This window comes from Bombina bombina, chromosome 2, assembly GCF_027579735.1.
Source record: "Bombina bombina isolate aBomBom1 chromosome 2, aBomBom1.pri, whole genome shotgun sequence".
NCBI lineage: Eukaryota > Metazoa > Chordata > Amphibia > Anura > Bombinatoridae > Bombina > Bombina bombina.
In genome coordinates, this window is record NC_069500.1 from 426,117,723 (window position 1) to 426,131,365 (window position 13,643).

The window sequence follows — 13,643 nt, forward strand, 5'->3', positions numbered from 1 at the left end:
AACAAGATCTCGAGCAGGTTTTTTCCCTTCCCCCAAAGAAACCGGAAGGTGGAGGGAGAGGAAAAGGGGGCCAGTCAGGCCAGCCAAGCCATATACGTCAATCCACCAGACGGGGCAGACAAGGGAGCAAGTATCAGTGAATGATATTAATGTAATCAATTTGTCTGATTATACCTTGTCTGACATGGAAATAAAAGTGCTGAGTTTAGGATTGGGTTTTGTTCCGTCACAAAAATTTAACTTGTTCAACACCTTAATAGATGTTAATAAATTAATTAGAGGACTAACAGTACGAAAGTTCTACTCAAATAGGGCCAATGAGAACACAGTCTTGACCCCTTTGGAGCAGGACAGACACCTAACTACCGAGAAACTCCCCTTCATGGAGGAATGTGATATTCTGAATTTAGAAACTTTGTTGCAAGAAGGAGCGACAGATGATGTTGTGACAGAGGCTCAGATGCCAAAATTCAAGACATCATCTAGGTTTTATCCGATGCAATATAGGGGGGACATATTGGAAACCTTCCAAAAGAGAGTCGAAAGGGACTTGACATTGTTACACCAGGCCACACCTAATAATCAGCATAATTTGAACTTTAAGGAGAGAGTAGCTCTGAGGAAACTTCAAACTAATGACAATCTGGTTATTAGAAACGCAGATAAAGGTGGCTCGGTGGTGGTAATGTCAAAAAACCAATTTATCACAGAAGCTGAAAGACAGCTACATGATAATAGATTCTATCAGGTTCTGGGAGGGGATCCTACAAACAGGTTCAAGAGAGAATTGGCGCAGATCCTTGACGATGGTAGGGAATTGGGCATCTTGGATGGGTCTACCTGTGACTTCCTCTTGGTGGACAATCCAGTAACACCCATTTTTAACCATCTACCCAAGGTACATAAATCCCTGGAGGGGGTCACGGGTAGACCCATCGTGAGTGGTATAGGATCACTCCTTGAAAGGACCTCACAGTGGCTTGATGGTATCTTGCAACCCTTTGTGGGGAGACTAACTAGCTTTTTGCAGGACACAACACATGTTTTGAGGTTGATGGAAAACGTGGCATGGGAAGAAACTGACATGTGGCTCACCATTGATGTTAGAGCACTGTACACCTCCATACCGCATGAGAAGGGTTTGGAGGCAGTTGAATTCTTTTTGAGGCGAAATACAGGTTTTTCTGATAACTCAGTGGAATATATACTCAGAATTACGCGTTATCTTTTGACACATAACTATTTCTCTTTTGGGGGGGTTTTCTATCTCCAGCGATGCGGGACAGCAATGGGCGCCAAATTTGCGCCCTCTTTCGCCAACCTCTATATGGGGTGGTGGGAACTGTCCCGCATCTATGGAGATGGGAACCCCTTCAGGGGAAATATACAATTCTATTGGCGCTATATTGATGATCTGCTCCTGGTGTGGAGGGGAACAGTGGAGAATGCGAAGACTTTTGTGGATTGGTTAAACAACAACGACCTTGGGTTGGAGTTCACTTTTGAACTAAACAAATATCAGATCAATTTTTTGGATCTCACTCTAAAGGGGATTCCCAAGGTCGGGGTTGAAACCGAAGTCTACAGAAAGCCTATAACAGGCAACACACTACTCCACGCCAGGAGCAGTCATCCAAAACAGGTGTTTAGATCGGTCGCAAAGGGCCAATTCACCAGACTAAAACGCAATTGCAGCAGTCCAGAACAGTATGAAAAACATGCAGATCAATTATCAGAACGCCTAAAAGCGAGAGGATATAAGCAGTATGAAATACAGAAAGTAAGGCAGGAGGTCAATGCCACGTGCAGAACTAAACTGTTGGAAAAAGCTGAAAACAAATCTGCAAAAAGTGGAGAAATGTACTTTGTAACGGACTATAGCACCCAATACAATAAAATATTCCAGATAATAAGCAAACATTTTAAAATGCTGGCAGCAGATGGTGCGTTGACTGATGCGGTAGAACATGGTTGCAAATATTCCTTTAGAAAAGGAGTAACCATGGGCAATCTACTGGCTCCCACCCAATTAAGGAACCTCCGAAGGGAAGAATCTAGTTCCTGGCTTAGGTTTAAGGGGGTGTATAGGTGTAGTAATTTAACATGTAAGGCATGTGAGCACCTTTTGGTGGGAGAAGGATTTAGGAGCAGCGTTACAAATGAAAATTATAACCACAAAAAATGTATGAATTGTAGGAACATTTTTTCAGTATATCTAGCAAGCTGTGTGGAATGCAACCTACAATATGTAGGTATGACAACAAGAGAGACACGGGTGCGCATCAGAGAGCATCTTTTAGATATCAAGGCGGGCACTCTGACCACCCCTCTCGTCCAGCATTTCAAGTTGTTCCACAACAAAGAAAGTGTTAACTTTAAATGGACCATAATTGAAACTGTGGATGCAGGGCCAAGAGGGGGGGACAGGGAGTCCGCACTTGCCAAAAAAGAGGTGTTCTGGATATTCAAATTGGGGACAAGGTACCCCAAAGGATTGAATTCCTCTTATGACCTAATTAACCACTGGACATAAATAAAGTCATTTCCCAGCCATAATTTATTTTATTTTAGAATAGATAAATTATTGTCTTATCAAAATCAGAAACCTAAAGAATTAATTAAAATTGGATCTCGTTTAAAGCATTATATTATCCCATATACAATCTTTGATATTTGGTGGGTATAGGGTAAGGATTAATTGAGGTCAATACAGCCTTTATGGCTCTACTTTGATCCTAATATGATTTAAGGGATTCAATGTTACAGTGGTATGACATAATCAGAGTTAATTACACATAAATAAATAGAAATCGTAATCTGATAAGGGAATTACCATATAAGCTATGAAGGACAACAGGGGCAAGTCTGTAAGCGAGAGACAACCATAGTCCAGTTTGTCTTTTTAAGCATTAGGTACAAAGCAGCTCAAGCTGCAATTACCATTGTTTAGCTATCTTATTAAGAATTAATACTACTCATTCAATTACATTTTCAAATTAAGGTACACACTTTGATATTATAATTTCTATATAAGTAAGGGTTATAAGCAACACAGGTTGTATTCACAGAAATAGAATTTACATGTATTGAACAGAGTCACTGGAAAGGAATGAGTTAATCTTGTTACTGCCGTTCAGCCAATGAAATGTTTTTTTACCTTTTTTAAGCTCCTCAGTAATGAAGGTTTTTCATGAGCTATGACTACGGCATACAGCCGAAACGCGTAAGCTTGTTGATGCTATCTGAAGGGCAGCATTCCTGTATACCTGTGTTTTATGGATAATAAAGCTAAAAAGTTTGTTTTCAACTCTGCGACTCCAGAACTTTTTTTCAATTGCCTCCTAGTGTGACTCTGTTTGATTAGCAAGCCCACAGTTAGACATATATCGCTGTACTCACAAGTGCAGATCAATTAGGTATAACAAACCCACTAGCTGTTTCCAACAGATGGATACTCACAGAGTGTAATGCACACTATAGTGCAAATGGAGCATACTGGGTATATTATAGTGACCCAGTGCACATGAAGGCCAAGGTTGTTCTCTGCTTCAATGAAAGATCGCTTCAAACAGTAAATAATGAAAGAGGAGACTCCAGTATATTTAAAAAATATATATTTGATAAAAAACCTACCGCTAGATTTAGAGTTCTGCGTTAGCCGTCAAAACCAGCGTTAGGGGCTCCTAACAATGGTTTTGGCCACCCTCTGGTATTTAGAGTCAGTCAGGAAAGGGTCTAACGCTCACTTTGCAGCCACGACTTTTCCAAACCGCAGATCCCCTTACGTCAATTGCGTATCCTATCTTTTCAATGGGATCTTTCTAACGCCGGTATTTAGAGTCTTGGCTGAAGTGAGCATTAGAAATCTAACGACAAGACTCCAGGAGTTAAGAGCTTTCTGGGCTAACGCCGGTTCATAAAGCTCTTAACTACTGTGCTCTAAAGTACACTAACACCCATAAACTACCTATGTACCCCTAAACCGAGGCCCCCCCACATCGCCACCACTCTAATAATTTTTTTTAACCCCTAATCTGCCGACCGCACACCGCCGCAACCTACGTTATCCCTATGTACCCCTAATCTGCTGCCCCTAACACCGCCGCCCCCTATATTATATTTATTAACCCCTAATCTGCCGCCCCCAACGGCGCCGCCACCTACCTACAATTATTAACCCCTAATCTGCCGACCGGACCTCACAGTTACTATAATAAAGTTAACCCCTAATCCGCCTCACTCCCGCCTCAATAACCCTATAATAAATAGTATTAACCCCTAATCTGCCGACCGGACCTCACCGCTACTCTATTAAATTTATTAACCCCTAAAGCTAAGTCTAACCCTAACACTAACACACCCCTAAGTTAAATATAATTTTTATCTTACGAAATAAATTAACTCTTATTAAATAAATTATACCTATTTAAAGCTAAATACTTGCCTGTAAAATAAACTCTAATATAGCTACAATATAAATTATAATTATATTGTAGCTAATAACTTTATTATAGCAGCGGTGAGGTCCGGTCGGCAGATTAGGGGTTAATAATTGTAGGTAGGTGGCGGCGACGTTGGGGGCGGCAGATTAGGGGTTAATAAATATAATATAGGGGTCAGCGGTGTTAGGGGCAGCAGATTAGGTGTACATAGGGATAACGTAGGTGGCGGCGGTGTACGGAGCGGCAGATTAGGGGTTAAAAAATATGCAGGGGTCAGCGATAGCGGGGGCGGCAGATTAGGGGTTAATAAGTGTAAGGCTAGGGGTGTTTAGACTCGGGGTACATGTTAGGGTGTTAGGTGCAGACATAGGAAGTGTTTCCCCATAGGAATCAATGGGGCTGCGTTAGGAGCTGAACGCTGCTTTTTTGCAGGTGTTAGTTTTTTTTTAGCTCAAACTGCCCCATTGTTTCCTATGGGGTAATCGTGCACGAGCACATTTTTGAAGCTGGCCGCGTCCGTAAGCACCGCTGGTATTTAGAGTTTCAGTGGCGGTAAATATGCTCTACAATCCCTTTTTGGAGCCTAACGCAGCCCTTCTGTGAACTCTAAATACCAGCGGTATTTAAAAGGTGTGGGGGGGGGGAAAGCATGCATAGCTAACGCACCCCTTTGGCCGCAGAACTCTAAATCTAGCGGTTTGTAAATGACAATTTACAAATTTAAAATATAAAAGAGTGGTCACGCTGTTTCCTCAGGCAAGTAGTCTACTTGGCCTTCATGTGCACTGAGTCACTATAATATACCCAGTATGGTCCATTTGCACTATAGTGTGCATTACACTCTGTGAGTATCCATCTGTTGGGAACAGCTAGTGGGTTTGCTATACCTAATTGATCTGCACTAGGAGTCGCCCTCTTTATTCCTTCCATTATTCTGATGAAGCTGTCAGACACTGAGCCAGTTCTTTGCTGGACTTCTTCCAGTCTGTCAAAGAAGAAACGCTGAGAAACTTCTCATTAGATTTTGAAAGTTTTCTTGGCCTTCCAGTCCTTTTTTTTGTCCTTGACCTCTCCTGATTCTATTTCTTTATAACGGCTTGAATACCACATCTTGAGTATCCAGTTTGTTTGCTGATGCAAAAGTATGATTTTATGTCTGTTAAATTCTGTGGTCTTTGGCATTTTGAATGGAATGATGTGATTGAAAGTTGGTCTTATAAGCAAGCTTCTAATGAATAAAACTCCACATGTGTATGTAATGCTTAAGCATGTTTTGCACAAACCTGGTGTAATAGACCTTTTTCACAGCAGTCATTTTGACATGAAATAGAGCCAAGTTCCTGCTATTGCTCAAGTGTAAGGGGAGGTCACACTAAATACTTAGCCTATAGAAGCTGTTTTTTCAGATTTTTTTTTCAGATTTTTTTTAATACTCCCATACAAATATCCTGTATTTTCTGGTTGTATTTGAATAAAGAGATTGAGAAATAATTATATATGGTCATTATACTATTGCTAAAACAACAAATCTAATGGTGGCCTAAAACTTTTGCCCAATACTGTGAGTGTGTATGTGTGTGTATATATATATATATATATATATATATATATATATATATATATATATATATATATATATATATACATATATATATACTTTTGCACCCTATGTGTAATCAGCATCCCAGTGAGTTTGTATTCTAAATGAGGTAGCATGGCAGTGTGCTTTTACACTGTGTGAACACAGTGGGTGCAGTATAGAAAAATTTGTGTTTTCAACACCGTATGGCAATCAGAATGTACACCATAGACTATGTGTGCATTAATGTACAGTGTCATAAAACAACAATAACTGTGTGCAATAGCCATGATGTTTAATTTTATACAAACGGACATCCCTGAAGAAAATATTTAAATATGTAAAAAAAAAAAAAAAAGGATAGCTGTCCCCTTTGTGATCTATTAGAAGTATTCATCTATTGTACTAGCCTCTCATATATATGTTTCCGTGTGTTTGTTGTCTATCTATTGATTTCATTCTGGTGAATGCTTCTAGCACATAAGTTAAGATTATTTCTCTTGTATCTGCACACAGCTCCTTCCAGATACACCCACCACACCAAAGAATACGAAGGACACTCGAGAGATCACTTTCCCTCTGCCTGCAGTCTCAGTGCAACTCACTCCCCTCAACCTTTCCTCCATTAGTCCTGAAACCCTAATGCGTCTCTCTGAACACCAAGTAAAATCCAGGCCAGTGTCAACCACCAGCTTTTCACAGCCAGAGACTTCCCGTGGCCAGGGGCCAAAAGCCTGTGTTGCTATGGCACATGTAACACGGGGTGAGTGTGCATTCAGTGCTTAATACCGTGCCGGAAGCTCTTCCATTTCTGTCCCGAGCCTTAATCTCTATCTTCTTTCTTTTTTGTTTTTTATACACAGAGGATGAGCAGTTGGAAGGTAACACCTTACCTTTGCGTCTTGGCCAACCAGTGAAAATTTCAACAACTACTACCACAGCAGAGCCTTCTCGGTGGCAGCAGTCAGAAGCGGTGACCAGCACAGGACACTTTGCCAGCTCGAGCCGTACAGAAACAAGTAAGCAAAGATATCTCACTGTTGTGATGAACTATTGATATATGTTCTCTGTCTCACTATCATTTTTAAGTTTATGATCTATAGAACCATTTAGGATATGTTGTTGGAAAATACCAGGATCATTTCATATAATAACTCTGTAATATTATTTAACTTACTTTTAAAGAGATTCTATAGCCAATATTAAAGACCTCAGATACTATATGTCAGATTAGGTAATGTCCAGAAGAAGACCCAAATGCTAGGGCGACCTTAAACAACACCCTTGCACTCTGAGTTTAATCCAGGACGTGACCCTACGACAACTTCTATAAAACAAGGTACTCACGATATGGAGCAGTGTTGGTCTGAGTCCTCTAGGAAGAGTAATGGAGTTCTTGATATCAGCCGGATAGACTTCTGAATAGGGAATTGTATTCAAGCAGTACAGGAATAGTCATCCACAGTACCAGGGTTGCAGGGAAAGACAACTTATTCTCAGACAGAAGGAGGGTTAACAATAAACAGTTAATAATGCAGGAGTTGGTAACTTGAAATCAGGCAATTAGAGGGTTAAGCACAGCGTAGTCAGTAATGCAAAGTCTAGCAACAGGAAACCAGACAGTTTGAGGGTTAGTCACCAGCATGGTCAATAATGCAGAGTTTGGCATCTTGTTATCTGGCAGTCTGAGGGTTAAACACAGCAAAGTCAGTAATGCAGAGTTTGGCAACAGGTTATCAGGCAGTTTGAAGGTTAACACAGCGTAGTCAGTAATTGCAGAGTTTGGCAACAGGTTATCAGGCAGTTTGAGGGTTAACACAGCGTAGTCAGTACTTGCAGAGTTTGGCAACAGGTTAACACAGCGTAGTCAGTACTTGCAGAGTTTGGCAACATGTTATCAGGCAGTTTGAGGGTTAAGGAGCAAAACAGAGTACTCACAGGAGCCACAAAGAAAAACAAACAGGCACCGAAGAAACAGTAAGCCCGGAATAAGAAGCCAAGTCCTGATGTCGGCAGGAGGGGACGGCTTAGCCGAGCGGACTTACCTGTCAATCAAGCACGCAAGGAGGACCGCCGAAGCTTCCCGGCGGCCGAGCGTGACAGTGCCCCCTCCTCAAAGACCCCTCCGGGGGACCCGACCAGGCCTGGCAGGGTATTTCATGTGAAAAGACTTGACAAGAGCAGGAGCATGAACATGAGAGGCTGGTTCCCAAGATCGTTCAGTGATAGGGTAACCCTTCCAGGTAGTACAACCGATTGCCCCGTAGCTTGGAATCCAGAATCTGACTGACCTCAAACTCAGAAGTACCCTCTACGGAAAGCTGAGGAGGTGGTTTACTCTTGATGGAGTACTGGTTGTAGATGACTGGCTTGAGTAGGGATACATAAAACACAGGCTGGATCTTGAGGGTCTTGGGTAAGGCCAGGCGGTATGCTGAAGAACAAACTTTGGTAACAATTTGAAAAGGTCCTATGTACTTAGGACCCAACTTTGTACAAGGTTGTTTTAGACGTATGAATCTAGTGGATAAAAATACCCTGTCTCCAGTACGAAGTAAAGGAGCCTTACACCTTCTGCGATCAGCATATTTCTTGTGTCTTAAGGAAGAAGAGAGTAGATTTTGACGAATAAGCTGCCAATGGTTACTGAGATTTTTCACAATGCGATCTGCTCCAGGAACATCAGTAGAACTGATAATTATAGGAAAAGTTCTAGGTTCAAAACCATAAACCTCCTTGAAGGTTGAGGTCTGTAAGGAGGAATTGTAGTGTGAGTTGTGAGCTAATTCCACTAAAGGCAATAACTGAGACCAGTTGGAGTGGTGATAATTTACATAATGTCTAAGGAAAGATTCCATGGATTGATTTACACGCTCAGTCTGTCCGTAGGATTGAGGATGATGTGCAGTATAAAGAGATATGTTGATTCCGAAGTGCTTACAAAAGATCTCCAAAATTTGGAAACAAATTGAACTCCACGATCAGAGACTATGTCAGAGGGAAATCCATGTAATCAAGATATATGCAGAACAAAAAGTTCAGTAAGTTTAAGTCCATGGATAAGTGGGACCAAGGGTAATGAGGAACAGGAAGAGGGTGTAACAAACCAAACGGTCGATGAGAAGATTATTTGTTCGAAGCACAAGAGCTACAAGCAGCAATGTAATCCTTAACATCCCTCCTCATGGTGGACCACCAAAAATGCTGCTTCAGTTTCCACAAAGTATTGGTTACTCCAGGATGACCTGCTGATATGTTGTCGTGAGCCCAACGTAAAAGCTTAAGACGTAATCCTCTGGGTACATACAGGATACCAGAAGGTAGTTTGTAAGAAAATGGTACCCGGTCTTGAGCAGAACGTAAAGCCTGTACTGGAAAAGAGAATACTTGAGCCAAAACTCTGACTGGACGTAGAATGGGTTCAGAATCCAATGGAGAAGACTCAGAAGATTGAAATTGCCAGGATAACGCATCTGCCTTGGAATTTTTGGAACCAGGAACATAGGAAAGTACGAAATTAAACCTGGAGAAGAACAAGGCCCACCGAGCATGACGAGGATTGAGGTGTTTAGCTGTATGAAGGTATAGGAGATTCTTGTGGTCTGTTAGAATTAAAAAAGGTTGACTAGTACCCTCCAACCAATGCCTCCACTCATCCAAAGCTAATTTTATAGCCAATAGTTCCTTATTACCCACATCATAGTTTAACTCGGCAGGATTTAATTTTTTAGAAAAGAACGCCACTGGATGTATCTTGCTGGTAGACGGATCTTGTTGGGAGAGAACAGCTCCACCAGCAATAGAGGAAGCGTCTACCTCCAAAATAAACTGGAGATCCGGAATTGGATGACTGAGAAGAGGTGCAGAAGAAAATGCTGATTTCAGTGTTTCAAAAGCCTGTACTGCCGAAGTAGACCAGTTCTTACAATCTTGTCCTTTCTTAGTAAGAAAAGTGAGAGGAGACGTGATGTCAGCAAAATTCCTTATAAACTTTCTATAGTAGTTGGCAAAGCCAAGAAACCTCTGCAAGTATTTGAGAGTGGTTGGTCTGGGCCAGTCCTTGATAGCCGAAAATTTAGCAGGATCCATCTCAGATTCTGAAATAATATAACCCAAAAAGGGAATGGAACTCTGATGGAAAGAGCATTTCTCTACTTTAGCGAAAAGGGAGTTATCACGTAATCTTTGAAGCACAAGTTTCACATGGTGGACATGTTCCTGTAATGTTCTGGAATAGATCAGAATGTCATCGAGATAAATGATAACAAATTGATTTAGATAATCTCTGAAGATCTCGTTAACAAAATGCTGAAATACTGCTGGTGCATTGCAGAATCCAAAAGGCATTACAAGATACTCATAGTGACCAAATCTAGTTTTAAATGTCGTCTTCCATTCGTTTCCTTTACGAATTCTGACCAAATTGTAGGCCCCACGAAGATCCAACTTGGAGAAAATAGAAGCACCTTGGAGACGATCAAATAGCTCAGGGATGAGCGGAAGAGGGTTTTTGACAGTAATCTGATTCAAAGCCCAATTATCTATATAGGGACGAAGACCTCCATCTTTTTTCCCAATGAAGAAAAACCCTGCACCCACAGGTGAAGAGGAAGGACGAATAAATCCTCTGGCTAAGTTGTCCTTAATTTATTCTTCAAGAGAGACATTTACTTGAAAAGAGAGAGGATAGGTCCTTCCCTTAGGAAGAGGAGTCCCAGAATATAATTCGATAGGACAGTCAAATATCCGGTGAGGAGGTAACGTCTCAGCCTCATTTTTGGAAAACACATCACAAAAGGCATGATAGTAATTAGGCAACGAATCAGGAACTTCCAACATAGCTACAACTGGACAGGATGGTTTAGAGGGATTTTGCAGGCAATGCTTAAAACAGGAAGTTCCCCAGGAAATAAGTTCTCCTTTCGACCATGAGAATACCGGATCATGAAGCTGCAACCAAGGTAACCCCAGAATCAACGGTATGTGGGGGGAAGAGATGACATCAAAACAAATAATTTCAGAGTGGAGTATGCCCACAGATAAAAGAAGAGGAATAGTTGAATGATTCCAGAACCCAGAGGCTGTCCACTAACAGTAGTTTACCTTGATTAACTGTTTCTTGGCTAGAAGAGGAATCCTAAGAGAGTCAACAAAGCTTGAATCAATGAAAACTCCAGCAGAGTCGATGAGAGCTTGAGCTTGAAACTTGGTGTCTCCAAAAGTGATAGTTACAGGAACAAAGAGTTTAGAATTGAGGGATGACCTGGGATTCTGGCTTAACTCTGACCCTCATCAATAGTTAAGCCTTGGCTTTTACTGGCTGAATTGGACATTCCTTCAGTAAATGTCCTTTGGTTCCATAATACAGACATAACCCAAGAGTACGCCTTCTATGGCGTTCAGCTTCTGTTAACTTAATAGCTCCTACTTCCATGGGTTCTGCAGACTCCAATGAATGGGAATTAGTATTAGAAAGAATTGGGGTTCGAATAGGAGGATGATAAGTAGATCTAGAAAAGGATCTCAGATTCCTATCTCTCTCCTGAAGACGTTCAGAATGTTGGGCGTCAAGATTAATACATAAATTGATAAGATCCTCCAACGAGTCGGGAAGCTCCCGAAAAACAAGTTCATCCTTAAGTCCTCCGGGAAAGGCTGCCCGTAAGGCTCCATGGTTCCATTCAGTTTCTGCGGCTAAAGAACTGAATTCAATAGCATATTGAGCTACAGAAAGGGATCCTTGTCTCAAATCCAACAACCCTGCCTCAGCAGCTGCAGACTTCCCAGGCTTGTCAAAAACTGAAGAACAAATAGACACGAATAAGTCCACATCCTGAAGTAGAGGATCGTCTTTCTCTAAAAGAGGAGACATCCAGGCTAGAGCCTTACCCTTCATGAGGGATATAATAAAGGTGATCTTGGAAGAAGAGTTGGCAAATACTTGAGGATTGTTTCTGAAGTGTTAACGACACTGGTTTAGGAATCCACGGCATTCCTTCCGGATTTCTGTCATATTTATCTGGAGGAGGGATTCTAGGTATATACTGTCCGACTGGCTGAGGCGGGTTATAAACAGCATTGGAACTAGCTGCAGCAGGAGTAGCCGTAGCTTGAAAAGGAGAGGAGAGATTATGTAGCAGAGCAGTAATCTGGTCAAGCTTGGAATCCAAAGATTGCAAATGAGCAGAATGATTTCCTAGAAGTTGCCCTTGTAGAGCCACAGCCCTGGATAACTCATCGGGGTCCATATTGGCCCGTTTGTAATGTCAGATTAGGTAATGTCCAGAAGAAGACCCAAATGCTAGGGTGAACTTAAACAACACCCTTGCACTCTGAGTTTAATCCAGGACGTGACCCTACAACAACTTCTATAAAACAAGGTACTCACGATATGGAGCAGTGTTGGTCTGAGTCCTCTAGGAAGAGTAATGGAGTTCTTGATATCAGCCGGATAGACTTCTGAATAGGGAATTGTATTCAAGAAGTACAGGAATAGTCCTCCACAGTACCAGGGTTGCAGGGAAAGACAATTTATTCTCAGACAGAAGGAGGGTTAACAATAAACAGTTAATAATGCAGGAGTTGGCAACTTGAAATCAGGCAATTAGAGGGTTAAGCACAGCGTAGTCAGTAATGCAAAGTCTAGCAACAGGAAACCAGACAGTTTGAGGGTTAGTCACCAGCGTGGTCAATAATGCAGAGCTTGTCAACTTGTTATCTGGCAATCTGAGGGTTAAACACAGCAAAGTCAGTAATGCAGAGTTTGGCAACAGGTTATCAGGCAGTTTGAGGGTTAACACAGCGTAGTCAGTAATTGCAGAATTTGGCAACAGGTTATCAAGCAGTTTGAGGGCTAACACAGCGTAGTCAGTACTTGCAGAGTTTGGCAACAGGTTATCAGGCAGTTTGAGGGTTAACACAGCGTAGTCAGTACTTGCAGAGTTTGGCAACAGGTTATCAGGCAGTTTGAGGGTTAAGGAGCAAAACAGAGTACTCACAGGAGCCACGAAGAAAAACAAACGGGCACCGAAGAAACAGGAAGCCCGGAATAAGAAGCCAAGTCCTGACGTCGGCAGGAGGGGACGGCTTAGCTGAGCGGACGTACCTGTCAATCAAGCACGCAAGGAGGACCGCCGGAGCTTCCCGGCGGCCGAGCGTGACACTATATTATATTGCTATCAAAATCTTAATTTCACTTACATTCTTTCAGACAGTTCTTTGGTGTCCAATTGTTTGTTAAATCACTTTTCTCATACCCCAGTTCAAGTTCTGCTTACATTGGAAGAGAGGATACATTTAAAAAACATAATTTCTCTTGTTAAGTGTATCCAGTCCACGGATCATCCATTACTTGTGGGATATTCTCCTTCCCAACAGGAAGTTGCAAGAGGATCACCCACAGCAGAGCTGCTATATAGCTCCTCCCCTCACTGCCATATCCAGTCATTCTCTTGCAACTCTCAACAAAGATGGACGTAGTAAGAGGAGAGTGGTGTATTATAGTTAGTTTTTTTAACTTCAATCAAAAGTTTGTTATTTTTAAATGGTACCGGAGTGTACTGTTTCATCTCAGGCAGCATTAGAAGAAGAATCTGCCTGTGATTTCTATGATCTTAGCAGAA

The 13,643-nt window shown here is 41.7% G+C and overlaps 1 protein-coding gene across 1 annotated transcript in view; it reads left to right on the forward strand.

The window, feature by feature from the left end:
* Positions 1-13,643, forward strand: part of CABIN1 (calcineurin binding protein 1) — a 1,089,846-nt gene that overhangs the window by 992,230 nt on the left and 83,973 nt on the right. Inside the window, exons 35-36 of the mRNA XM_053701973.1 lie at positions 6,538-6,784; positions 6,885-7,040. Of these exons, the coding sequence (XP_053557948.1) occupies positions 6,538-6,784; positions 6,885-7,040 (403 nt within the window). The remainder of the gene's footprint in view (positions 1-6,537; positions 6,785-6,884; positions 7,041-13,643) is intronic.